Source organism: Passer montanus, unplaced genomic scaffold, assembly GCF_014805655.1.
Source record: "Passer montanus isolate IOZ18808 unplaced genomic scaffold, ASM1480565v1 scaffold25, whole genome shotgun sequence".
In the NCBI taxonomy this organism is placed as follows: Eukaryota; Metazoa; Chordata; class Aves; order Passeriformes; family Passeridae; genus Passer; species Passer montanus.
Genome location: NW_024367149.1, coordinates 8,758,551 through 8,784,032, shown reverse-complemented (window position 1 = coordinate 8,784,032; position 25,482 = coordinate 8,758,551). Strand labels below are relative to the sequence as shown.

Sequence of the window (25,482 nt, the reverse complement as noted above, 5' to 3'; positions counted from 1 at the left end):
TCCACATGGATGTAGTTGTTCCTGCCCTGGTTCTCTCCCACATTGAGCTGTTCTGTTGAAAGCAACCCAGAGAGGCCATGCAGAGGTATTAGCAGTCCCTGGATTTCCAGCTCCTGGTTTTGCCCTGGTGGCTGAAGAGCCCAGTGAGCACCCAGCACAGCTGCCAGATTTCAGGTCAAATCATGCCTGCAGATTTATCTTCCTTCTAGATCCCATTTTAATACCTCCTGTTTCTGTAAATCAAAAAAATAGCATTGAATACAGTAATTATTGCCATTTTAAACCAATATTTTTACTTATTTGTAGTACAGCACCACAGGTCCCACTGTGGTGGACACAATAGGGCAGCACCACCAACACCATTCCCTCCCCAAACTCACCAGAACGTGGAATTTCTTTTATTTCAGGTTTTTTTTGGTGGGATTAAGGGTTTTGTATCTGCCTGCTCCTGTGCATTCCACTTTATAAAAAGCCAAGGCAACAATTTTTGAGCTGCTCCTGCCAGGAAATTTTTGCCTGCTCTGAACTGCCAGGCTCAGAGGGATGCAGGCGTTGGGGCAGCTGATGTGACATTGACCCTGAGGTAGAAAACAGCTCTGTCTCAAGCACTGCCCTTATCTCCTCTTCTGTTAGCTGGTTATCTGGAGCCTACACCTTGCAACCTCAGGTGTATTGTCATCAATCATTCCCTATTTTCTCCTGCGTGCTGGTTCCTCTCTGCCCTTCCTTTGTTAATAACCCAGTTTGCCTATATCCATAAAAATATCTGATTGTGATACCATTTATCCAAAGCGCCACACATCCATCATGTGCTTATAAGCGAGATAAACAAGGTCTCCTGGGAAATATGCCTCCAGAAATATATAGGATAAATAACTATATCAAATGTATGTCAGTGTGCAAGAGGGGAAAATCCATTCATTAAAACCCGGGTGGAACTGCAGTGTTTTATTGTACCCTCTAAGCTTTTAGTTTAACTAAGAAACGTACATTTTTGCTGCTTATCTCATCTTGCACAACTCTCCTGCTGCCCACTTCAGCATGAGATATATTAGCTTCTTCTACTGCCATTGTAAATGTGTAATTGCTCATAATCTTTTTTTTTTTTTTTCCCTAGACCTTACAGGCAGCTTCTTCCTTTCTTCTGACTTCAGCTTCACTGCTCCTGGGTTTCAGCATGTGGATGTTTGAGCCCTGGGATGGAGGGGGAGGAGAGGGGCACTCCCCACCTTCCTTTGGTATTTGGAGGAAGCCCTTGGGTTTGTGTCTCAGTGCCTTGGGCTGGGAGGTGAGTGATGAGAATGAACAATTTCAGGTAAAACATAGCTTTTCTGCTTTTATTTATATGTTTCATGGTGGGATTTTTCATGCAGTTTCTTTAATAACTTGGATTTTTTTTGGTGGTTCTTTTTGCGATTTATCCTTTTAGAAACAGCTCTAAAAGCTGAGGATGCAGGTTGTTTTCCTGCAGGCCCCACCTTTTCCCAGCCTCCAAGGCATCAGATCTTTCTGCTCATTAATTTCTCCCCTCTGGTCAAAAAAGGAGCGTACTTGGTTTTCTGACTGAGGTGGCTTTGTACTCATTCACTTGCAGGCATTTTCCTGAGTCCTAAGAAGTCAAAGTAAAGGTAAGAATTTCTTGTGATCCAAACTGGTCCTTGGTGTAAGAGCCCTGACTCATGTTTCCACATAACCAGGCAGCCCAATGCCAAAGAAAATTCACTAAATCACCTGTTGTGATCCTACATTTCACATGCCTTTGGATGTCTAAGTCACACTGGTCCATGGGTGGTTCATACTGCTGCATTTCCTAACACAGAAGACACCAAACTCAATCCCTTGGGAGCAAATTCTTCTCTGGGTGAACAGCTCCTTTACCTGGAATAGGAAGGTTGGCCCAAAAGGCCACAGCTTTGCCCCCCAGCAAAGGAATTTCACAGAACAATCCATCTCAGGGGTTGAGACAACACGGTTTGTTGTTTTCAGCCTGTTGTTTCATTTGCAAGCAAAAAAAAAAAAGAAGTGGTGAAAAAATTGGCCTTTGGCAAACATGCCCACAAAAGAAAATATGGGGCCAGATCTTCAGGTGCCATAAATCAACTGCAGTGAAGGGGCAACACTGATTTACATCAGCTGAGTGTCAGCCTGTAAATCCCCACTGACACACAGTTGAAAAACAAGCATTTCCAAGCACCTGAGCAATTTCTTTCACTAAACCACCATTCCTTTCTGCTCCCCCTCTCCATTCAAATGCCTACAGAAGGGCTGCTTTGTGCTTTGAGGTTTTGGTGCTGTTGTTGTTCATAATGCCTGATTCCTTCTCAGGGCTTTTTCCCCCCCCTTCTCCCCCTGCAATGAAAAGCTCAGTAAAATGAAGTGCCATTCGCCTCCCGTCCATCCCAGGTTTTTGTGGCAGTTCATTAAGAACAGGGAGCTGCAGGCTCTCGCCGTGGTCTCTGGACACAGTTCAATACTGTGTGCATTCTTGGGCTGAGATTTACGTCTCACATTCAAAAAAGCCCCTTAAATCAAGCAGCCTGTTAGCATCTTCTCAGGCTCTGTGTGCCTGGGAGATAAAATGCCTGCGTGCTAATAGTCAATTCATCACTGATCTTACAGAGGAAAAGCCTTTGCTTGTGTGGGAACATCCTCTGCCCCACGGTTGCCTTCGAGCCTCTCTATTTATTGCTTTATTTATTTATTTAAAATTCCTCATCAGCTTGGGCTTGCATTCTGCAAGGGTGCTTCAGCATCTTTAGGCTGAAGCCTTCTCCATGCAGAGCAGCATATGGCTTTGCTGCAAAGGCAGCCCTGGCCAATATGCTGGACTTACAGATCTGACAGTGCCAACTTACAAAAGTTTCGTGGCACATATGTCAATACCAACTGCATGGATCGTGAGCTCTTCCTCTGCTTCCCAAAGAAAAATATATAAACTCCCTGGGAGTCAAGCTCAGTGGTGTAGACACTCACAGTGAATTTATTCCATGACACGCTGTAGCCCCGTAGTCACCCAGCAGCTCCACATGCTTTGGGTGGGTTCTGTGCCATCTCCTGTGCTGCAGCAGTGGTGCTGGGCACTGGTGGGGCTCCCATCTCATCTGGTGGGGTTCCCCTCACATCTGGTGGGGCAAAACCACGGGAGCACTTGGTCAGGTTTCACACAGTGAATCCAGCACACGCAGAAGGGCATCTCCGGTCAATTATTCCTCCCAGGGGTTCATTCCATCACACGCCCGGAGCACTTACAGCCCAGCCCAGGTTCCAAAGCACCCGGTCCCAGGCACCTGGTGCTTTCAGCAGGCTCTGCTCTGGAGGTCTCTGCCAGCACAGGGCTGCCCGCCGTGCTGCGGGGCAGGGTTGGAGCAGTGCCGGCTGCGCCGCGCCGTCCCCGCCTGGCACGGCGACCAGCCCGACCAGCAGCTCCAGCGCCCGTCCGTCTCTCCACCTGGGACACGCAGAAAAGAAAGGGAATAAAACAAAAAAAAAGGGATTTCAGGTCTGGCTGTAACTTCTCTGGATATGGACTCCCTGCTCTGTGCCAGCCAGGCCCAGGCTGTTGAGATCAAGGCACTTTGAAGCCAGGGGAGATGAATCAGCATCGCCCCAAGCACCAACAGCAATTTCTTGTCCCTCTCATCTGAAACCCTCTGCCTCAGTTTTCCTTCCCAAAGTGCAGCTCACAGCTCTCTCTGCAGCAACTTCCTTGCCTCTGACCAAGGCAGTGGGTCCCCTGATGCTGTGGGGATGTTGTGGAAAGTCCTTTAGGAGATGGGTCATTTCAAAGCTTTTTCATTACAGTACAGACTGAGTTGTCAGGAGTGGTCGATACTATGGATTATGGCAGTGCTCCTGAATGATGGGAATGCTTGATGGCTGTCATTTACTGTCGTTTTTTATTTACTCATCTGGCCTTCATGCCTGGCTTGGGCACTTTATTAATCCAGACAGTGCAAATGGATGTGTGTGCTCTCACTTAGTGCTGGCTGGGAAGCTGCGTTTTCCATCTGCTGGAACATTGTGCTTTTAAAAAAAAAAAAATTAGTTTGGTCTTAAATTAGTTTTGCAACTAAAAATTTGAAATTAAAAATTGCCCATGAGTTTAGAAGTGTGCCTGTCCCCACTGCTGCTAAAATCAAGGAACACAAGGCTGGCTGGTCCAGTGCTCTGCTTTGGTGGCAGGTCCTGGGCTTCCCAAGCAAATTCCTGGGATTTGGAGACAACTTAAAGAACCTGAGCTTTTTAAAGAAACCCACTTTGCAGTCACTGAAGCAAAGCATTGGCATTCAGGCTCACAAACCATCTCCCCAGCTCTGCTCCAACTCCTTGTCTCATCACAGCTTTGATTTCCCACTGGTGAGACCCCAGTGATGAGCCCACGGTTGAAGGCCTGGAGCTCTGCCTGGTGGAACTGCTCTGAAGATGGATTTTTCTGCCAGCTTCATGTGCTGAGATTTAGAATTTTTTTTTTTCTTTTTTTGTCATCATGAATCAGGATAAAAATATCCAGAGAGAACAGCAACTTTTTTTTTGGAAATGAAAGAGCCTGTTCCGACCCTGGCTTTTTTTGCTACCCACTTAACTTTTTAGGATAGTATAGAAAGTGACAAAGAAAACATAAATACAAGCCTGTCACTTAGGAAAAACATATTTTTTCACCCCAAAATAGACACTCTAGTCAAAATGCATCCCAGGAGGGGGTGGGAAATCTGGCAGTGTAGCAATTTTTTACTAAAATGGCTTTTTTGATGGCAAGTTCTATGAGCAGTTGCTTCACCTGAGCCTTTCCTCTTCCTTCCCTGCCTGCTGAGGTTTGTGCTCTCCCCCTTGGAGCAGCCATCCTTAGTGGGATGCCACAAGCCTTCCAGAGGATTTCCTGGATTTAATCCAGCAATTAAACACACCTTCATTTCCACTATTCTATTTATAGTAATAATAAATTATAGAATGGTTTGGGGTGGAAGGGAACATTTCATTCCAACCCCTCTGCCATGGGTTCATTCCAGGACCTTCCACTATCCCAGGCTGCTCCAAGCCCTGTCCAACCTGAGCTTGGACACTGCCTGGGATGGGACAACCTGTGCCAGGGCCTCACCATCCACACAGGGAAGATTTTCTTCTTGATATCTAACCCAGCCCTGCTCGTTTTCAATTTAAACCCGTTCCCCCATCTCCTGAGCTGCTCGTCTCAGTCTCTTGCAGGGCTGCTCAGCACAACCCAGCAACAAAACACAGAATGGACTGATGTGTGTGTGACTGTCATATTTTCTGAGAAAACCCCCTTGCCCAGGATTTTCTCCTGGGAAGCTGAGAATCCTCAGCTTCTCCTGTGTTTTGCTGCTTTGGAGTGTGGTTTTGGAGATTGTTTATCCAACATGTGAATTGTTTTAACTTAATGGCCAATCAGGCCAGCTGTGTCTGACTCTGGGGAGTCAGTCACAAGTTTTTATTAACATTCTTGCTAAACCTTCTGATGCATCCTTTCTCTATAGTTTAGTGTAGTTTTAGTATAGCATTCTATAATATCACATCATATCATAATAAATTAGCCTTCTAAGAACATGGACTCAGATCCATTCCTTCCTCCTCCATCCTGGGGACCCCAGAAACGACCACGTGTGTGGATGCCAGGAGATGCAGGTTTAGCCACGTGGAGGGGGAATCCCTGCCCTTTGCTGCCTTTCCCCCTGCCCTCTGCAGGCTGGGCTCTCACCTGGGCGCTCGGTGTGCTGGCAGGCAGCTCCTCTGTAGCCCGGGCGGCAGAGGCAGGAGCAGGTGTCCCCCACCGTCACGGGCTCCCCGTTGTTGTGGCACGGCCCACAGCGGCAGGGGCTGAATTCCAGCAGGAACTCATCCAGAGCCCTCCTCAGGTGCTGCCTCTTGCTCTCCAGGCGGCCCAGGCTGCTCCTGCGGAGGATTTCGTGGATGGGCTGCAGCTGCAGGGGGTGGAGATGGATGAAATGGGAACAACTTCAGCTGGGCAGCGGCTGGGATGCTGTGACATTGCTGGAGAAATTCAGGACTCGGGGAAAAGCTCATTTGTCTTCCTCGACAGCTGCATGTACATCATGCAAATGTGTTGCTGCCCCAGTGAGGAGCCACCGTTCCAAAACCTTCCTCATCTTGGGGGTTTGTGTGGGATTGGCTTTTCTGGACATGCTTTGGAGTTTTAGTAGGGATTCCGATGATAAATTAAAACACCCCAGCAAGCCTGGTTTTTTGACTGATTTCTTAGTGCTGTCACAGTCCCTGCGATTCTTGCATGCTTTTTGCCTTTTTGAAGAAAATGTTTTGGTAAGAGCTTTGGACAGAGGGTATCATCAAAATGTATTGCCATCCTATCCTTTGCAGTGGCCAGATTGTGAAATATCCAGTAAATGCTGAGAATGAGGAATTTTGCCTATACATCTTTTGCCCTTTGATGTAGTGAAATAATACTGTCATCTACAGCTTTGGGAATGTAACTCGCTCATCATATTTTCCAGCAGCAAAATCCAGTTCCTATATACCAGTCAGCAAAAATAGTCCAGTCTGGGCAGCAATTATAACTTGCCCAACTGAATATTAATATTCAATGAGTATTAAAGCTAAAAACTCGGGACTGTGTGAGGACAATTATTTATGTTTGTCCATCAATGCACCTGTCTAGGCCAGGAATTTGTTCCAGGGATGTCAGCTCACTCACTGTGAGGGTGATTTGTGGGGAGGATCAGGATCAGCTGGGCTTTGGGAAGAGCTCTTAGGCAAATTTGCACAAGCCTGTTTGACAAACTGAGGGGGCTGCAGATAAGAGCTGCTGAAGTGGCCCCTCTGGTTGCAGGGTGACTGCTCAGCTCTGGAGCACAGAGGTCAGTGCATGGTTTACTGGAAAATAGAGAGGTCAGTGCATGGTTTACTGGAAAACTGCAAGAAATCTTGCCCAGAATTAATGGGAACTTGTGCAAAAAGGTGAATAACCTGCAGCTGGAACTGAAAGTACTTCTGTGTTATCAGATCTTTCTGTCACTAGCGGCTGCCCAGGAAGGCTTGCACAGTCCTTCTTGCCCTGCCAATAAGACAGATAATTCCCAAATCCATTTTCCCTTCTCCCACTCTCTGTCAGAGCTTTCAGACCTGCTTTCAAATGAAGACAAGAGGGATAGAAATGGCAGCATGTCCTTGCAATGACAGAGCTCCTTCCCCCACACTCCACAGCTTCTCCTGGAGCAGACTGGTAATCCTGGGATACTTGTGGTCCTGCTGACAGCTGAGGAGTTGTGGCCACCCCCTCGTGCCTCTGCCAGCTCTACCCTGGATTATTTGTTTGTAGGATTGCCCTTCTCTGTCCCTTTCCTCTCTGCTTGCATCAGTCTCCTCCCTCCTCAGAAGCCCTATGAGATGCTTCAGTGATCTTCCCATTTTATGGGGCATCCAGTGAAACAAAAGGGAGACTAGAGCCTCGCTGATTTTCATGGCCACAGACCTTCTTTTTGGAATGTGAAAAAAGACAGGACCTACCTGACAAAGTAGCCAGGAGCTCCCTGCTCAGAGAACCCCCGGCTGTCTTTGCAGAGCTTTTGCTGGGTAACAAAACACCTTCCCCAGCCCCCTGTGAGTTCCCTCCTTATGCAGGAGGGTGGACAGCATCAAGGAGAAAATTAGGGATGAATACAACTGCAATTCATTGTGAAGCTGTTGGGGAACACATTAGAAACTTAACCTGGCACTAATCCAGCGTTAAGCTCCTTGTCTGTCTCCCTGTGGATGCAGTCAGTGGGAGATGTACTCCCCATTGTGAAATGAATAAGAGGTTACCAGATCAGTGGCCCATTACATTTAATCTTGTTCTGTGATGGGATCACAATAAAAATACGAAATGATCTGCTCGGCTACACTTTCATTCCTTAGAGCAGCAGAGTTTCTTCAACTGCAGAAAAGCCTTACCTGGAAATCAATAACAGCAGGATTATATTTTAATGACCTGCCCCAGTGCCGATACATTTTGCCATCCCAACTCTTCAGGAGCCCTGCACTGTAACTGGTATCTCCCCCTCTAATCCGGGGAATAATATCTTCCACAACTGCACCGTGGCTCTCGGCATCTGCAAAGTTGAATTGTGCAGGTATTATTCAGCTGCTGTTTCCACACAGGCTCCAGAAAGTGCTAAATGGAGGTGAGATCAATTGTGCTATCAGGGGGCTGCCTCCCGGGATTGATGTGAGCTCAGTGCTCCCTGCCTGTGGGGTGAGTCCTGCCACCTTATCACAAGGTGACAACTTGAGCATCCCAAATCCTCTAAGCTGATGAGACCTGAAGAGCCTGCACTCCTCCAGCCTTGGTTTGTGGGTAGGACATGGGCAACAGGTCACACTCTCTGTAGCTCATTATGAAATGTACAAATCTGAGGATTCCTACATTCTTTGAGTACCTTTTAGAGTCAATTTTGACTTTTTTTAGTTGCCATGCATGCCCAGTCTGTCACTGCTGTGGGCTGCAGCCTCCTAGCCACCCCACGGCCTCTGTTTCTAATCCAGATATTGCTACATTAATTCCTGCTCTTTTAAGAGGCATCAGTACTCCTGGAGACATGGACCCAAAGTTTCTGTGGTCCCACCTAGGCTGGGGGATGGCACCAGAGCTCCCTTCCTCACACTTTGTGTGACCCTACAGGAATCTCTGTGCCCAGGTGACCCAAGGAGCCTCGAGAGACCCCTGCCCTGCTGCTGTACCAGTATTCAGGAGTCCTTTCTGTTTGCAGTCAGAGTGTGTCAGGGTTGCTCCCAGGTGCAGGTTCTCCTTGCTGGCTGTAATGCCAAGGGACAGGCCAACACAGACACTTATCTCCTCCATGCTGATGGCTGCAAACCAGAAAAATTCAAATTCAGTGACTCATGGTGTTCCTTTTCTTACTTCTTTTTTCTATCATTGAGGAAAAGATTCACTTACTTTCATGGCTTGTGTTTTGAAGTCAAAAGCTATTCTGGGCAGAGGACAGTGGAAAACACCAATATTTCAGTGGGGTATATTGGGCCTATCATATAATAGGTGTAAAAAATTGTTTCCTTAGAAAATATTAGAAGAAAGTTAAAATCTTAAGGCTTCAGGCACAAATGTCCCTGTTTGATCTATATATTTAACAACAAACTGTTTTTTTCACACACTAACTCATAACTAAAGCCAGAACAGCAGCTGAAATCAATAGATCCTCACTAATTTTCCTAAATTCAGGATCTGACCCACCCATTAATGGCTTAAGCAGCACCTTAAGGAGTACCTCAGAAAAGGTGTGTGTGCTGAGAGCTGCCAGAGCTTTCCTGCCTGCTGCTGCCAGCACCACCACCACATTCATCATGAAAATATGTAACTGGAGAGCCATGAAGCCACTGCAGAGGGGAGAAGGGAACTAATGAGGTGGTTTCACCAAGGTAAGCAATGTGCATATTTCATACAGCCTGGTTTTATGTAAGCACTTCAGTGTACTGCAAATATAAGGCTGTCCTCTTTAGTAGTTAAAAAGTCCATTGATTTCAGTAAATGCAGGTATTGTAAGTAACAGGTAACTTTTATATTGCTCTTTTTTGTCGAGAGGACCTTAAAGTGTTTTCCAAAGAAGCCTGGTGATCCGTAGTGTGGCTTTGAAAGGAGGCACAGAGGTCAGTGGGGTTTGTGTGTTGTGGTTTAATGGTCTGAAGTTTAAACCTCTGTCCAAGTCCCCTCTTGGAGTGCTGAAGAGCCTCACCTCAGCACTGGGGAGCAAGGCCTTGCCTTTCTTGTGTTTAAAATACTGCTCAAACACTCATGTCTCTGATTTTGTGGGATTATGGAATGGTTTGGGTTAAAAGGGACCTTTAAGGGCCATTTGGTCCAGCCCCTCTCCCTCATGGGCAGGGACATCTTCAGCTACACAAATTTGTTCAGAGCCCCATCCAACCTGGCCTTGAATGTGTCCAGGGATGGGACAGCCACCACCTCTCCAGGCAACAGTGTTTCACCAAACCCATTGTAAAACATGTCTTCTTTAATCTACATTGGCCCTCTTTTAGTTGAAAACCATCACCCCTTGTCCTATCACAACAGGCCCTGGTTAAAACCTGTCTTTATAATGTCTTTTAAGAACTGGAAGGCTGCAGTGAGGTTTCACTGGAGCCTTTTCTTGTCCAGGCTGAATAACCTGAATTCCCTCAGTGTTTTCTCATAGGAGGGGTTCTCCACTGCTTTAGTCTAAGCTGTGTGGCCTCTTCTGGACTTGTCCCACCATTTCCATGTCTTTCCTGTGCTGGGGAGCCCGGAGCTGGATGCAGCACTGCACGTGGGGCCTCACCAGAGGGGCAGAACCCCCTTCCATCACCTGCACCTGGCCTTGCTGGGCCTCATGGGGCTCCCAAGGGCTCAGAGCTTGTCCAGGTCCCTCTGGGGTGTCACCTGCAGACTTGTTCCCTTCTGCCCACCCTCCAGGAGCCAGCTGGGGCACAGACCTGCTCCCCGGCCTGGTGGATCCAAACCCTGCTTAGGTACTCAGCATCCTCATAAAGGGGCTGCAAACACGCTCCAGACTTGAGCTGGGAACTGCATCCCACTGCAGAACTGGGCCCTTGAGAAAGATTAAGCGCGTAGCACTCAATTACTTGTGCTAAACTGTTCAACAGTTGTAAACACAGTGGGTAAAGTTCACTCACCCAAAGCAACGTGAGTGATTGCTTATCTTGGTGCTGGAGTGCCATAAAATTAAACTTGAGGAACACCCTGATTAATTGATTTGCCATGGTTCCCGTTGAGTAATTATGTTCAGCGAGGGGCTGTCGATACCATTCGCTATTGGTCGTGGCAAGATCGGGTCTTGATAAATGAAAAGTGGTTATCACTGCAAAAGGGTGGCCTCAGTAAATATTAGTGCTTGAGGGGGGAGCCCTGATAGGGTTGGGGTTTTTTTTTGTTTTATATGATATAATTTGAGATAGTTAAATGTGCTCGAGTGATAAGATTTACTGCTGCATTTTGAATTAATCAGAATATATGAAGACTCTTTCTAATTTACTCCACGCATAATGTTCCTCCCATAAATGTTCTTGTAATGTGTGAACACATTATACTGTTTTCTGCTAAATAATAGAACCATAACAATCTATTTTAAAAACAAGTAATGAAAAATATTGATGGCAGAGCAACGAGGGACCTCGCTCTGACATATATATTTATTTCACTCATGACCACATCCATATAAGCCCTTGCAGCCTGAGAGCTGGGAATGGGTCTGGCAGCAAAACTGCAGCCCTGAGCTCTGCAGTGAGCTGTGGATACCTAAAGAGAGGAGGTGAATTCATTTTCAAAATTCAGGTTTCCTAAATGCTCCAAGTCCGAGCCAGGTGCTCAGTGACCACCTAAGCTGTGTCTCATTTAGGGAGGACTCAGCCAAGGGATCTTTTTCCTGAGTTTGTGCTTTAGTCACCAGTCTATAAACAAAATGAATATTCTCTGTTCCAGAGCATTTACAAACAGCCTGGTGGGCTGGGTGGGTGCAGTGGCTGACCTAAAGCAGTGCCATGGGGACTCAGTGATGCATCTGCAGAGCTTCAGACTCGTCTTAGGAAGCTCTAATTTTAAGACTTGAGCACTTATATCCTGATCCTAACCATTCCTCAGGGAAGGAGGATAATCCTCTTGCAAACACAGCCTCCAAGCATGGCTGTGATCAACATTAGAGAAATCAGGGGTTTTTTAACTAAATGCTTTCAGACAGTGGCATATCAGACACTGCAGGTGGGTCCTTCTGGGTCAGCACTGCGTGACACAGAGCACTGCTGGCTTTGTAAGGGTGGACTTTCTGGCAGAGCCTGGATTAGATGAAAATTACAGAATGGTGCTGCATTAGAATGAAAATTACATCTCTATTGGGGCACATTTTTGTCTTTGCTGGACTTCAGCATCCTTCTTTCCTAAGATAAGGCATCTCGTAGCAGAAAATCTCCTTACATACACAGCAAGCACAAGATGAAGCAAAATAATAGCCTCCCTCCACATGCTCTTGATTAATTCTTCCTCTGAAATTGGCAGTCTGCTTCCTGAAGACTTGCTTGCCAAGACCTTGTTCACTTCTATATCACTCACCCTTCAAAGTGAAGGAGTAATTTGAAGAGGCATCGTGTTTCCAAACATTAGAGTTTCGGGAACTTGATGAAAATTCTCTCAATCAGTAATTTCTTGGGGAAAAATTGGCATGGTTAATGTGCAGTGTGAAGTGCATAGTTATCCTAATGCTGATGGGACCCAGCCATTTCAGACCAGAGGCAGAATCTGGGGCAGAACCATGAAAATTATTGAAATTACTGAAATTACAGCAATTTGCACCTGTTGTCCAAGATCACAATTTCCTTCTTCAGCAGTGTCTGGCCTGGAGTTACCAGGGCAGTGGCACCCTCAGCACAGCAGAGTGATGGCCCTTAGGGGAAATGGGATCTATTGCATTGCTGACACCTTTACAAGAGTTGACAACCTGGTTATTGAGCTAAAATCCCATATTATTGTTCTGTATCCCATGTTTTTGATTAGGAGAAATGTTATGCCTTTGACTTGCTAGCAATGGCAATTCTCAGGCTCTCGGCGTCTGCAGTGGGTGTTTTATCTAACTGAGATTTAGAGGTAGGGCCCTCCAGCCTCATACACTCCAATTTGTTGAGAACTGGAGCTAACGGGGGTCTGTTATTCTCCAGATGTGACACTAAGCAGAGTGAAGTGGCAGAGGTATTGCTGAGTGCAGTGCAGTATTTCCATTTACAGAAAATTGTGGCCCTTGCTGCGAACAGAAAAGGGCTGATTTCCTGAGCTCTGGGTGGCTTTGCAGCCCTCAGGCATTCATGGGGTACAAAGATGACAAGAAATGGGAGAAGATTAGCAAGTGACATTGAAGAAATGGAGAAAATGATGCTCAGGTTCCTTCCTTAATGACCAAACTCTCACCCAGGCACTTCTGAAATCAGAGCAGGAGCCACATTTGCTGACACTCAAGGTAATCCCAAGCCATGTGGCCAGTAGTGCCACCAGGCTGGAAATACCAGGTTTAAAGCAGAAAGCTGAGAACAGAGGATATATTTTGATTTTCTGACCTTTTCTTCGCATTTCCTCCTTATTGATGACAAGGATGTACTCAAAGACACCCCCCATGGTGCCAGATGTCATGAAGTGGGTGCCGTAGTCGTTGATGAATTTGGCGTACATGCCATAATTGTAGGTGTCTGGGAGGTCCTGCAGGGAGAGCAGCACATCCTCATCCAAAACAATGTTGTCCCTTCTCATCTTGAAGCGGGCTGTCTGCACCTTGGTCACAGCTCTAATGAATCCAACATCCTGCAGGTAAAGGAAAGAGGAGCTGCAGTCAACATTCATCTAAGCAAATTAATTTCTAGTCTTTAGGCTTGTAGGGGAAAGGCTGAATCTGACTGTCAGTGTGTGTATGAAAACAAGCTGGATTTTAAAGGAAATAATGGTAATTCTTTTTTTAAAGTCTCTTTCTGATTTGCTGTGGAGGGCCTTGGGGGGTTGGATACTGTGGGGGTTTTATAGATGTGTGAATATGATCAGAGTTGGTCTCCACACGCTTCTCCTCCATTCTGCTCTCGTTTCTCCAATTTCTTTTTTCAGTTTCCTTTCCATACTGTTTATTCCCTTTTTGCTTTTTTCACAAACTCAGTGAGTAGCAAAGCACAAGGGTCAAGCTCAGCCCAGCAGAAGGGAGATTCCTTGGTCAGAAAGATACTGATTGAGGAAGAATTTCCTGGATATACCACCAGCTCCAAGGCTCCACCTCTGTGTTTGCCATTGCTTTGCACAAGTCTCCCCTACAACATGAGCAGCCCTTTAAATGATTCCTCCAATAACTGATCATCATTTAGCTGCAAACATCGTGTGAGTCTGGACAAGGGCACAGTAAACACTATAATGGTACTCATTTCAAACAGCTTTTAAGGGCATTTTAACTCGGAACACCATCAAAGTAATTCTTCTTTATTGTTTTCTGTCAGCAGCCCGGAGAGAAGTGGGGATGGGGCACGGTAAATGTGGGAAATACCAGCACTCATGTTATTAGATTGGAAAGAGGTCATCACTGCCAGTCCATGATGCAAGCCCTCTGTAAGAAGTACACCCTATTATCAGGTGCTATTTTTTCAGCGTGGTATTTTAACCTCCTGTAAAAAGTAGCCCATTTCCCCATCACGAGGCAGCTCGTATTAATTTGAGCAAGATGTATTTGCTACTAGAGATCATTCCTTGAGGATAATTGTTTTGATCAACATCTTGATATTCCCTCCTCCCTCATCGTCACTTTCAAGCATTTTTTTATTTATGTGCTTAATGTAGCCATGAAACAGGATGGGGTGAGATGACATGTGCCGTGGCACTCTGTAATTCAATTTTATTCCCACTCCCTGTTTGCTGAGACATACCAAGAACAGCAAACAGGATTCCTAACAATCATACATTTGCAATTACATGAACAAATTAAGGTACAATTACCCTGTGTTAAAAAATGCAGTTGAGAGAATAAACTGACATAAGTTACAGCCAGACCATGCGATGCACAGATGATGCCACTGGAGCAGATGCATCACTGATTTGGTTAGGTCTTTTTTTTTTTTTTACCTTTGCATCATATTGTGTGAAATTCTTCAGGGTTCCTTTGCCACCTGACAACGTGAGGCCCAGGTTTAACATGGGATCTACACCTCCAGGCCCAATTCCAAAGGTGAAGCCCGTTGTTTTGGATTTATCACTTTTAAAGGCATCAAGCAGGTCCTTTGAATCGTCGTAAAACTCAAAAGAAAATCCAGAATCAGCATGAGCCTAAAATGAAAGGAGCAGACATTAATTTTTCAGGTGCTTCCCTTTCTTTTTAATCTCTGTTTCTTGAAGGAATACCACTGTTGAAGCCCATGATGCTCCTGACAGCGCCAGCACTGACTTCAGTGAATGTGGAATAAGGAATTAAGTCCCATGCCATTTCATTTGGAAATATGTGAGAAATGTGGATAAAGCCAAGTATTTTGCTTCTTCCATCTCCAAGCAGGGGAAAGGTTTGTGTTTAGCCACTCAAAGCCCAAGCTGGTAATGGTACCTATTAAGACAGCCTGACAGTTCCCATTATAAAACCCTCCTTCCAGTTTCTTACAGCTCTGCCAAATCCTAATGATTTAGACTGAATTTTTTTTTCTCTCCAGCCTGCTTCTGGATGAATTTATTTAGGAAAAGAGAAATTCAACATCTACTTACACTGGCAAGGCTAGAAAACAAACATTGTTTTGCCTGTGTTTTAGAGAAGTGACCTTTTCCTTGACAGCTCTACTTTGCTGGCACGTGGAATTGAGCAGCTCTGCTGAGTCTGAGCTGTGTCCTTTGCCAGCTCTGTAAAAAGCCAACCCTAGTGTTCAAACTCAGGACTGAGGGACTCTGCCTGCTGGGAGGGTATGAAAGCTGCTTGCATTGAGTAATATTTCCCAGGAATCATGTGTTTTCATTCATTCATATAAAAAAACATGATAAATGTTTAACAGTGAGGCCAAGGCACCCACTTAGGATGTGGGAGACCCAAACTGAATCCTTGCTCTGCTTGGATCAGTGTCCAACATCAGACATGACCTTATGGACTATAGGTGTTGTGACCCATGGTGATGGGTTGCAGGATCCCTGTCTCACTCAGAATTTAAATTTATGCCCCTTGTAGCCATAGACTTAAAATGCTTTCAAAGATTGAACCAGCAGCATTGTTACTATTTTACACATGGCCAGCTTCATCCCTAGAGAGGCAAAAGGCTTCTGCAAGCTCTACAGCTCATTAAAAGCAGAATTTAGAGAAAACAGCTTTCTCTTGGCTCTGCCTGGGCCAGAGGAAGCGGTGGGGATGCCTGGGTGATACAGCACGTGCCTTCCTTGATGCGCCATAAACAGCATTTCCACCATCGAGTGCCTGCTGAGGTACCTCAAAGACAACTACAGACAGAATGTACCCGGTATCTGAGTGGGAAGTTTGGCTTTTTTTGGCTGGGGAATAGCTGCTGAGTTTGGCCTGCCGCAGCACTCACCAGGAACTGGTACACGTGGAGGTTGTAAGGCTTGCGGAAATGCTTCTCGTCGTCCCCGTAGTGCAGGCGCTCGCAGGCGGCGTCGTAGCGCAGCTCCCGCCACTCCCCGTTGTACACGTACTCACAGAGCCCTCCAAAAAACCCCGGGTCGTAGACGTTCTGCCTCCCTTCCTGTGTCAGGATGTTGTACCTTGGGTAGAGGTGGTGGTCAGGAGTCTATCCGTCACTCCGGTTTTATTGCCTCGCTCTGTCACAGGTTCTCCTGATGCTGATACCCCCTCCACCAGGTTATCTGTGCTCAGGCCTCCTGAGGAACTGGAATAGAGCTTAAGGCTGGGCTGGGTTTGTTGTCTCATTGCTGTCTCCTTCCCAAAGCTACCAGGAGACAAACAGCCATTTTGTTTCCAAGGCATTAGTTTGGGCTCACATGGGAGAAATGGAAGAAATCAGTGAAGTTGCCCAGCCCCTCCTAGCAAGCACAGCTATGAAAGTCCCAAAGTCCTGGAATTCCTCCAGGTTCCTCTTGAGCCTAATGCATCTCATTGTCACAAAGTGCTTCCTGGCATTCTCTGCAATTATTTTCTGTCTTAATTTAATCTCTTTCTTTTTAATAATGGTCCCGTTTCTCAGGGTAGTTAACACCCTCCCTAGACATGAAGCCTGTGCTTTGCCAAGTCTGTCACTTATTATTTCCTTATTCCTCCTTCTTCCTGCTCTCCAGCCCTCACAGCTGCTGCCCTCTGAAATCCCTCCTATTACTTAGTATTCCATGTAATTCCATGGCCCAAAGTGAAAGCTTTATTCAAACTATACAGCAGCCCTGCTCTTCTCAACAGGGAACCATCTTTAGGACTAAGACAGCAAATGCCATTGCTTTTGTGTGTTCTGCAGGAGAAACACTTCAGAGAGCAGAATTAAACAGGGTTCTCAGTGGAAATTAATGCATGCCTTGTAAAACTTCTGATGGACCCTCCCAGTCCCTGGGCCAGGGAGACATTTATCTCATGGACCCCAGAGAGAGTTGGATTGAGCTGATGGGAAAGTTACACAATGGCTGGCTCCATTCTCATCCTGTAGCCCATGTTCATGAAATCTTAGAGTGGTTTGGGCTGGGAGGGACGTTAAAGATCATCTCATTCCAATCCCTCTGCCACAGACAGGGCCGTGTTCTCCAAGGGAAACTTAGCTTGGTTAAAATACAAGGTTTTCAACAAGAGTGTCACAGTCACAATTTGCCTTTCAGTTTCATTTTATTCTAGATTTCTCTTTTGTCTGTATTACCTAATCAAAGTTTGAAACTGAACAGGGAAACACTTTCCGTGGATAGGAGTATTTACATGTACTCGTGTGGAGCTCAGGCTCTCTGCCTTGAATCTATGCTCTGAAGTCCTAAATCCTGGAGTTAAATGTCCTTAAGGATGAATGCCAGCAGGGTGCTGCATCTCCAAAGTCTGCTGTTTGCTTTAGTCTCTTACCTTTAACATCTGTGAGATAACTAGGATCTATTTTTTTCAGGAGTATAAAAAGGGCATCACAAGTGCTGTGGTCAGGTAATAGATCTGAGACAGAATTTGAAATAAAAGGTGGAATGATCCCTCATTACTACCCATGGTCACATAGGACAGCACCTCCCCTTTAGGTTTTGTACAGCCCCTATCAATTCATGGATCACTGCTATTACAAGGAAGAGCAATATAAGAAACAATCCTGTTTTGATTGCAAGAGGAGCAGCTATTGATTAATTACTCACCCTTGGACTACTTTTTCCACCCCTGGGATTGGGAACAGATGTTCACAAGGGCTTTCAACATCTTCATCCTCACAATTATCCTCATCAGACCCATCTCTGCAGTCTCTGTCTCCATTGCACACGAGATGCCGTTGAATGCAGCGCCCTAAAGTGCACAGATGCAGGTGGTGGCTTATCCACCCTCCTGGCAGCTTGCATTGATTGTGCTGTTTTTCACCCACATCTCAAGGCCACCAGAAGTCATGCTGGGTGTTAAGCACAACCTTATTCCACGGGGAATTGGCTTTTCCAAGATTCTAGGACCTAAACACAGCACAGAGCCCAAGCTGGCCACACCCATGGGCTTCTATCAGGTGAGAATCAAGGAGAGGTCACCTCGCTGCCCTGACTTTATTTTCTAAAATCACACCCTTGGAAAGTTGCTGTAGCAATAGCTTCACCCCTTGGCTTAAGGAAGTCAACTCCATCTCATTAAAGTGCAAGGTTTCCTCTTCCCATCGCAGGAGGCATTTGGGGAGTTGATTGCAATAATTAATTGCAAGAATGGATATTTGCAGGAAAGGCAATGTGGAAGGGCTTTTGCTTCTGGGAGCGTGGAGAAAGCCTTGAGGAGGAAACTGGCACTGTCTAGTTTACCCCAGTGGAGTGATGATAACCTGCTCCAGCTGATGAGCTGGTCACAGAGCTGGCCTGTGGCTCCAAATTTCTATACAATTTTTTGTTAAATGCTCAGGAAGGAAGTTTGAGCCATTTGTGTGGAAACAAAAACCTGTCAAGGCTAGTCAAAGTTTCAGAGAACAGCCGTTTTATATCCTAATCCTCAGAGCTGGAGGTGGCTAAAAATAACTAAATCACCCCAACAGATTGCTGGTTGGGTTGATGATTGAACTCTGTCTCTAGCAGGGGAGAACGTGGCGTGTTGTGGGAGCAGCAGTTAGAGCAGAACATTCCTACTCTCTTTGTTCCACTGAAAAATTCACATTCTCCATGTCACACACCCTTCTTTTCTACCCAAATCTGACTGCAGCATGAATGGATTTCTGTAAAAATAGGGGGGAAACACTGAAGAGGAAAAATTCCCTGCTTTCTCTTGTACAGTTCACCCTCCTACTGCCCAGGGTAGGGGACTGATACCCCCAGGACCAAAACCTCTCTGGCAGGGGTTTGTGCCTGGGTCACTCACCTGTTTCCTCGCACTGGAAGTCCTGCCCACACCCTGGTGGCCCCGAGCAGGTTGTGTCAGCTCGACAGGCTTGCTCATCCCAGAGGTGCCCGGCGCAGCGTCGCCCTCCGAACTGTGCTGGCTGCAGCAGCCGCCGGTACCGGTGCTGCAAGAGACACAGCCACGTGTGTCCCCCACTGATGTCCCCTCCACAGGCCAGGGAGCTGCCAAAACTATCATTTTAATAGCTATCCCGGTTTTTATGTGTGTGTGGGGCTTGAGGATTTTTTGTGTGATAAAGGCAGCAGAGTCGGCAGAGAGCTGGGAGCTCAGATTTGCCTGGAGTTTGTACATGTGAACTTAGAGGGGGCTGGAATGGCTGTTTATAAATTATCTGTTTTATACCTTGGAAAAATATGGTATTTTTCTAGCTGCATATGCTTTGTCCTGCAATGCACCAGGCTCAGATGGACACAGACACTAATTACAACACTGATCCTGCAACATTTCTGATGGATTATTAATGAGAATTGCTGCTCTTCAAACTTGGAAGGGGGAAAAAAAGAAAGGGAGAAAAGCCATATTATTTACTGATAATACACTGTCTATAAGCACAGGAACAAAAAAGGCAGGGATAAGATAAACTCAGTAGAAAGCAGAATTATGTCAGGTATGTGAAAATAAATTCCCAAACTATGAAGACATATGTGAAATTATATAAAAATATGGGAACAGGAGCTGATGCATGAAGGCTGCTTCAAATTTCTTTTCACTGGACTATTTGCATTAAGAATCAGGAGATACTTAATTAAATCTGAGACAGAAAAGGAAGAAAGTCTTGTGCAACTATTCTGGCCTGATTCTTCCACCATTTGCCTTGATTTTGCTTTTCCTGTTCTGCTGCCTCCAATGAATTTATTCCCCAGTTTACACCAGGGTAAATAAGAGCCTCTCTAGCAGAGGAGCATTTCCATCATATTTGGATGAGTTTACTGGATGCTTCAGAATGATGAATATGCATAATATATATAATTAATGTGTGTACATCCTCATCACAGACACATCTGAAGATAAATGAATACATTACAGCGGATCCTTACTTTTTTCTCTTGGCAAGGGAAGCAATCAGTCCATCCTGACCACTGGCTCAGCTGACAGTCAACAGGAGCTGGAGAATTAACATCGCTGCTGCTTCTTCTAGGGAGAGGAAGAAAGAGTGGTCTAAGGTCTTTGAAGCTGTGATTTGAGAGGGGCTGAAGGCTGGAAGGAGGAAAATTATCTCTGTGTGTGTGTTTTTTCCCCCAGGAAGCTGGTTTGTAGGGAATGGGAAGCATCCCAAGATGTCCCATCCAAGTTTTCACCATCTGAATTCAGCAGGGCCTGCAGGTGCAGCACTTGGGGACTTTGTCTTGGGATTCCTGCTCTCCCAAGACATCTTTGCCCTTTCCAATAGGTAGAATGCAATAAAAAAAAAATAAATATATATATATATGTGGCTAACCATCCTGAGTAAACAGAAGGAATGTCCTGAAGAGTCAGGGTTTAGAGAAAAGCTAATTTTTTGCCTTTTTTTTCAGAATCACATCACAACCTCCAGGAGCAGGGATGTTTATCACTACTTAGCCTGTTTTGATGTCACTTTCTTTACACCCTGGTGGACTCATGGTCAGGATTTTTCCTGGCCAGTGTGAAATCAGATCTTGGTTTCCATGGGCTTTGTGGAGGGGTGGGAATGGCTGCACCAACAGTGCTGAGAGAGCAAGGTACAAAGGATCTTACTAAGAATTTGTTGGTTGAGTATTTCTAAAGGAAAATACACGAATTGTGAGGAGAAGAACATAACTAAAGGAATGTTATGAAAGGAGAAAAGGGCAAAGGTATGGCATTGTAGTGGCTCTTGGGTTGGACTCTCTGCACATACTCTGAATATCACTACACAACAGCCAGAAAATGCTTCTCCTGCCTCCCAGCCCATCATTACAATCTCTAGTTCTGTCTCTACTCCTAAAACCTTCATTTGTATGAGCCATTTCTTTGTCTTGAGGAGCAGCCTCTGGCATGCAAATACAATCCTGCCTTTGCCATAGCCTTCGTTACAATCTCTAGTTCTGTCTCTACTCCTAAAACCTTCATTTGTATGAGCCATTTCTTTGTCCTGAGGAGCAATCCTGCCTTTGCCATAGCCTTCAAAGCATTTTGAGGGTTTATTCCGAGTCAGAACATTATTATTTTTATTATTATTTTGGTGATTAACTAATGAGCAGTCTGTTTTACTTACAAGACTGCAGTCCAAAGAGAAATATTGATAATTAGCAGAGGTATGTAGCTCATGGGGGATTCATCAGAGGTCGGGGAAGAGAGATTTACTAAATGAGAGTCACAGCAGCTCAGTAAGGGAGCCCGTGGGTGCAGATCCATGTGTGAGGTGAAAACCCAGGAGCCTGCAGGTGAACCCAGAGCTGGAGGACGTGCAGGTATTGCTGCCTTTTTGCTCTGGCAGGAGGATTTGTGGGCTGCATCCTTCAGCACTTGGCAAAGTACTTAATTGGCTCACCTTCGATTGGATTTTACATTTACCTCTTCATTATTCTGCCTTGTTTGATAAGTTCATCAAACATCAAAAATCTTGTCTTTGTTCATTTTCAAAAGGGATTATCAGAATAAGCCTTCATAATTAAGTGTATCACTGCCACAGTTTTTTTCCTTTCTGCCTTCTCCTTGTCTCCATGTTCCAATTATCACTGATACCTTTTTTTGATCCTCCTAAATCATATTTGCCTTACAACAAGCTTGAAATTAATAGCTGTAGAAAAAAATCCTCCACCCCTTTCCCTATCATGACACTATAGCTTTAGAAAAAAATGTAACTTGTTTATTCCTTTCCTTCAAAGCCCAAGTGACACTTGGATAGGTTAATAATATTGTTCATGGGAAAAAAAAACCTGAGGAATGAGGATCTGGCTTGGACTGAAAACTGGGTTATTCACATGCACTTGTTAGCTTCGTGTTGTCGAGTGTAAAATAATTAGAATGCAAAAGAATATGAAAAATATTAACTCATAAATCATCCTGTATAGAGAATTCATTTCAAGTGCCCAAACCCAGCCTGCTAATTTCGGTAAGGAAGTTTAAGAAGGCTTAATAGTCATCTGTAAAAGGAAAATCATTGTGCAAACAGTTCCTTTAAGAAGGAATTATGATGCCTGGTTCAGGCTTTGGACAGCTGCCAATTTTTAATTTTTTTTTTCCTAGTAGCTTTGTGCACATGCCTCAAGTCAGGACAAAACTGATGGGCTGACTGACGTGCTGGTAATTCCTGTATGGAAACATGGGGAAGGGAGCAGACTTACCTGTGGGAAGGCAATGCCTGGAGCTCCCTGCACGCCTGGATTGGTGTCAAAGCCAGTGAGCACACAGACAGGATCCAGGGACAGAGCTGAGCCAGGCCCCACCACATTGCTCTGCCATATGTAAATGTTTGCTATAGGTCAGCTGCAAACCAAAGCTTTTAAGTTTTCAGGAGTGCTGGAAGGAGCATGGAGCCCACCGGGCTCCGAAATGCTGCAGTAAATCATTGACAGCAGCACAGATCCAATCACAAAGAATCAGGACACATCCCAGAGGCCTTTGCCCTTTTGGAAACAAATTCCCAGTTTCCTGGCAAGGAAATATATTAAACTGTGCAACTGTTTCCACATTAAAGTCAATCAATCCTATTGCAGCAGTGTGTTTCTCACCCAGCCTGTGCCCTCCTTTTAATTTGAAGGAGGAGGAAACTCGTGTTATTTCCCACAGTGACTTCCCTGTAATTTTGATGTGTCTGGTTGCTGACCAGGGAAAAGCTTCCCAGTACAGCAAATTGAAGATTAGCACAAAATTGTGTTATGAGGAGCGTGTACCTCCCAGATACATGAAGGAAATGTCAGTTCAGCTTCCTCCCCTTGCCAGCCCCACGAGGCAATTTCCCACCTCTAAAGCTGATGTGAGTTATCACCTGGTTGTTGGATGGCCCTACAGAGCCACTGCAACGTGAAAATCAAATTCCTTGTTTTCTAAAGTGATTTGGGGGGAGGAACACGTCCCCTACATCTGAAATTGTTGTGGCCATACCTTGTGCAAACCCATCTGCTCGTGGTGGCTCTAATGCTTTTAGCTGGGTGGAATCTTAGTGGATGTGCACAAGTGTAGAAAAGCAATAGCACAGAAAGCAAGAACACCACAGGTTATATATTTTTAAGATAATAGTCACAAGATGACAATATTTAGTTCTGTTGTGTTAGAAGTAAATAAAAATGGCCATGGGAAAGACACTTGGTCACAGCTCAAGTTGCCTCATAGCTGTTTCTTAAAGCTTTCACAGCCTCCAAAATGCCCCCAAGGGCTCTGGGCAGGCACAAAAATGTGCAAGGAATCTGTATCTTCATTAGGTATCAGCTAAAAAAAGAGTAAGAGATTTATGAGTACTTGTGTGTTCAAACAAGTGCCTGTTTCTCCCTGCTTTTTCTTCTGCATAAGCAGCCTGAGATGCTTTGTGTATAAATGAAGTGTTCCCAGCAGACAGCTGGAAGTTTGAACCTCAATAAATTCAAGGGAAAGTGTAATTATTGTAGGAAAGTCTGGTCTTGGGCTATTATAGCTGTTAAACAGACAGTGAATTGTCCTGTGTCCACAAAAGGCTGGGCTGGAAGTGTCATTTTGTGTATTTCCCAAATCAATTGCAAAGCTCATTTCAATAGCTGGTATTGTAAATTATCGAAATGAAAGGACCTCTTAGCAAGTTATTTTCATGTAATTAAAGTTCAGAGTGACCCTGGGGCTTGTCTTTGCTAAACACTAAGAAATGTGGGCTCAGGGGTAAACTCTGCATTGAAATGAAATGAGCAGTGCCCTTCTGTGACCTTGGGGAGTACTTTAATGCAATCCTTTACCTACTAATGCACTGCAGATGGGCTCAGAAAGTCCTTCTCCTCTCTTTGCCTGTGCAAGAAGAACTCCAATAAGGGGTTTAATATTTTTTTAATATACTATTAAACCTAAATTGCTTTCGCCTGGGAGAAGAAGTAGGGAAATGTAACTGGCCTGAGGCGATCCCCCTCGTCACCTCCCCGTTGCACATCACAGCCTCTCTGCAGGTGGCTGGTGAGACAGAAGGACGTAAAAAGGTTCTGGATGTGCTTATGGGTCTGGTGGGGATGACCCCACAGGTTTCCATCCAAACCTGGGCTGCTCTGTGATACAAATGGGTGCTTTGCACAGCCAAGTGCCTCCTCAGCATCTAAGCAAGGCTGTCGAAGCATTATATCTTCTTTTTTTTTTTTCTGATAGCAGCATCAGGAACACCCCCTATATATAATGGAAGTTATTTGTGGCACATCTCCCAGGTAAAAGGCTGGGCTGGTTTGTGCAATCAGGCACAACACCAATTTCTCCCTGATAGGTGAGGTCGTCTGGGGGAGAGATTTAAGCAGCCAGCAAGGCACTCCACGTTAGAGGTGAAATTAAAGAACCTTTCTCAGAGGTGATACATTCCAAAAGTTTTATATATATATATATATATATATATATATATATATATATAAAAGATGTGTGTCTATTTAGAACATTTTGAATTGAACATGTCTGAATTGTTTGTGTTGGATCCTTCACTCCAAACCTGAGTTAAGCCTCTGGACCTCTGGCTTGCAGTGCTGGCTGTGCTGTCCATGGTGATGGAGTCACCTTCAGCAGGATGAGCCATGGAGTCTTCAGGAGCATGGGAAAAGGGCTGTGAGCACGCTGGGGTGGGCAGTGAGCTCACATCCTCACTTTGTGGCTGTTCCCACCACACAGCTCTTTCCCTGACACTGAAGAACCCTTTAATTAAAACACACACAATTCCTCACTCACAACTCCAAAAGTCGTATCTAAAATCAGGGCAGATTGACTCAGTGTAAACAAACTCCCTGATAGCAACACAGGATTTTGTTCCACTTCAAAAAAGTCTCCCCTTCAAGTGTGTTTAGCCCAACAAAGGGAATTAATTTCTGCCTGAAGAGTGCATTGATCTTTCAGGTATCACCTGAGCAGCCCGTGGGTAATGTGGCTGGCTGCACAAGCCTAGCCCCAGGGTGAAGTTGTAATGGGTATAACATAATGGTATTGTCATCCAGCAATTTGCATTTGTTCCTTCTTCATATCTGGTTTTTTATTTTCAGTGTATTCATAGAGCTTTTGCTGCAGGGGATACAGTTATGTTTAAAAATTCATTCTTTTTTTTTATTCCAATATTCTATTTCTATTTTTTGTAGTATATTATTCACACAATGCCTTTAATCTGAATTTTTTCCCTTCTTGAAGACCATGAACATCTAAAGGCAGGGAGAGGCCTGCTCTTCTTTATTCTATTCATGCCATCCTGCCCACAAAGTTTGATGTGACTGACACCTGCCACGTGCTGTTTGCTCTCTGGTGGCTCACCAGGGAAAAGGGCAGAGCAGACAGCATTTTATTCAGGGGTGGTGGGGATTTTTTTTTTAACAAT

At 45.1% G+C, this 25,482-nt stretch overlaps 1 protein-coding gene across 3 annotated transcripts; it reads right to left on the bottom strand.

Moving 5' to 3' along the window:
* Positions 1-1,316: 1,316 nt before the first annotated feature.
* C8A (complement C8 alpha chain) lies at positions 1,317-22,514 on the bottom strand. 3 transcript variants are annotated; one of them, XR_005627682.1, is made up of 12 exons: positions 22,313-22,513; positions 20,063-20,159; positions 18,984-19,128; positions 17,801-17,945; positions 16,051-16,240; positions 14,615-14,815; positions 13,081-13,321; positions 8,710-8,838; positions 7,924-8,081; positions 5,714-5,936; positions 2,974-3,448; positions 1,317-1,987 (listed from the first exon to the last, which is right to left on the bottom strand). XR_005627682.1 is itself a non-coding variant. In XM_039711496.1 (12 exons), the coding sequence occupies exons 1-11, from the start codon at positions 22,417-22,419 to the stop codon at positions 3,297-3,299; spliced, it is 1,788 nt and encodes a 595-aa protein (XP_039567430.1). In that variant the 5' UTR covers positions 22,420-22,514; the 3' UTR covers positions 1,324-3,122; positions 3,250-3,296. The 3 variants fall into 3 exon arrangements, 2 of the variants coding, with proteins under 2 accessions (XP_039567430.1, XP_039567429.1); XM_039711496.1 differs by having other exon boundaries at positions 1,324-3,122; positions 3,250-3,448; positions 22,313-22,514; XM_039711495.1 differs by having other exon boundaries at positions 1,324-3,448.
* Positions 22,515-25,482: the final 2,968 nt, after the last annotated feature.

Bases quoted from the DNA above. Each gene is read 5' to 3' on its own strand.
- C8A (XM_039711496.1), bottom strand. From the start codon at position 22,419: ATGTGGTGGGGCCTGGCTCAGCTCTGTCCCTGGATCCTGTCTGTGTGC. The intron at 17,946-18,983 runs GTGAGTGACCCA...TGTGCACTTTAG, and splicing joins CTTCCAGTGCGAGGAAACAG to GGCGCTGCATTCAACGGCAT. The intron at 14,816-16,050 runs GTGAGTGCTGCG...CTTTCATTTTAG, and splicing joins TCCACGTGTACCAGTTCCTG to GCTCATGCTGATTCTGGATT.